This window comes from Penaeus monodon, chromosome 24, assembly GCF_015228065.2.
Source record: "Penaeus monodon isolate SGIC_2016 chromosome 24, NSTDA_Pmon_1, whole genome shotgun sequence".
Taxonomy (NCBI): domain Eukaryota; kingdom Metazoa; phylum Arthropoda; class Malacostraca; order Decapoda; family Penaeidae; genus Penaeus; species Penaeus monodon.
This window is the reverse complement of record NC_051409.1, coordinates 11,462,533-11,464,484: the sequence shown is the minus strand read 5'-3', so window position 1 is coordinate 11,464,484 and position 1,952 is coordinate 11,462,533. Positions and strand designations below refer to the sequence as shown.

At 37.6% G+C, this 1,952-nt stretch overlaps 1 protein-coding gene across 2 annotated transcripts in view; it reads right to left on the bottom strand.

Moving 5' to 3' along the window:
- Positions 1-312: 312 nt before the first annotated feature.
- Positions 313-1,952, bottom strand: part of LOC119588579 — a 13,131-nt gene continuing 11,491 nt past the window's right edge. For both annotated transcript variants that reach the window (XM_037937218.1, XM_037937219.1), the window contains exons 3-4: positions 1,767-1,940; positions 313-1,330 (exon numbers count right to left, since the gene is read on the bottom strand). In XM_037937218.1, coding sequence (XP_037793146.1) covers positions 1,121-1,330; positions 1,767-1,940 — 384 coding nt within the window. In that variant the 3' untranslated portion in view covers positions 313-1,120. The remainder of the gene's footprint in view (positions 1,331-1,766; positions 1,941-1,952) is intronic.

The window sequence follows — 1,952 nt, the reverse complement described above, 5'->3', positions numbered from 1 at the left end:
TTCACAACATCCGCTCAAAATAAGCACGTAACATGTGACTGGCATTTCTGACATGCTGATTAAGCTCTTAGAAGGAAAAAAAAAACGGATAGAAGAACGACTGTTTAAATAAAGCTGGCGGAGGGATCTACAGTCGGTTTACATCGACTCCTGTTTAACGTAATCCTGGAAGTATGTTGAATGTTAGTCTAAGAAATCAAATTTCACATTGCCAAAACACCCTCAGAAGTTTTTTTAGTGTAGATATTGCAGCCTCTTCTGGATGCGGGTAAAGATTGTATGTTCTGGTAAAACAGAGACAGGAAAAAACTATTTCAGTTATTCAGACATTTACTGTTCTTTAGCTTGTACATTTCTCAAGTTTTTAATTTATGAATGATTCATGTCTTTGTTCTCATACAAGCATAAATACAATAAAAGAACTAAAATACCTATCGGATACAATAAACTGTGACTAAACATATTGGAAGGCATCAGGCTTTCTTCTTGGCAAGGGGAGAAAATTCACCAACATATTCTTCATTTGAAAACTACTGAAGCCAAAGATTAATTTTTAATAAATTTGATGCGTTTTGAGACGCCATGTATTGTTCTTGTACATAAATTTGATAAATTATAGGAAAAGTCGTGCTTAAGGGTGTATGTACAAAATGTAAGATGATTTAAAAACCTTCGATACTACAGTACTTCATGAAGATTGAAAATGTAGAAAACCTTTTCTGGATTATAAGTGCATTAAGGATGCTCGCCAAACCTTACCTGAGTGACTTTATCTTTGTTCCAAAATGAGAAAGCAGATAAACTTCGACAATAAACTCAAAAAATTGTACAGAGAGGATCTTAAAATAGCAGTGATCTTGAACAAATTTTAACTCCATCATATGTTTTACATTTTAGATCCAATGCAGCAACGTTTGGTTTAAAATATACATTTTTTCTCTCTATTACTGCAACACTGTTTAATTTGCGTAAAACATTTTCGCAAAAGGAAAATTGCCTTCACAGTGAAAAAGGTAATTCAGAGTCAGTCAAATATTTTGCCCAGAGTTCCAGAACATCCGATCCCCCTGTTACTCATCAGATCTCTCCCAGGGAAGGTGATAGCGTGGCGTCACTTCTACTATCCCGAACCATCGCCGGTGCTCTTGAGTTCAAGGACGTTGAGAGCAACGTTTCCGAAGTAGGCGAAGGAGGCGAAGAGACAGAAACAGCCCGTAGCCAAGGACGCATCCCGGTTTTTAGGAAAAGCGCTTACTCCCGACCAGGTGTTGATGGCTTCCGAACCGGCGGCTAGCAGCAGAAGTGCGAGCACGAAGTTGACGATTACTTCCTGCAGGTGATGACATGTGTTTCAACAGTATGATTTGATGCGGTTGTAGTGATTATGAATTCATATTCTAGTATATGGAATTGATTATAATGATATCAGTAACTCAAAAAATGTAATAAACTTTAAGAGCAATATGACAGAAGCTAAACAAATAAAAACAATAATACTGTTTGTGATGCACAGTTGCCCAATGATTGTGTTAAAGATACGGTTATAGATAATGATAACGTCAATAATACCAATAATATTTTACAATATGATTCTGAAAATAAAATAATGTAAAATGATAGTTCTACTTCTACTACTGTTGTTGAGGACGATAAAGCCCTAAAATGAGAAAAGAAGTGCTATTACTCAGTGGATTATATAGCTAAGTGATAATACACTAAAGCATAATAATAAAGCTGATAAAGTGCGTGGATGCGCACGTTCTCACCAAGAAGTTCTTCGGTTGGTTCTCGTGGAGAAGTTTCACGGCCAGCAGGATGGGGGTGATTATGAGCGCCGTCACGAGTATGCTCCCGCCGAACACATTCGCGTCATCGAGGCCAGTGTTACCAAAATACCCTGGAACCCCACGGTACACGGAGAAGGCAATGATCACCATTACCTGGTGAAAGAA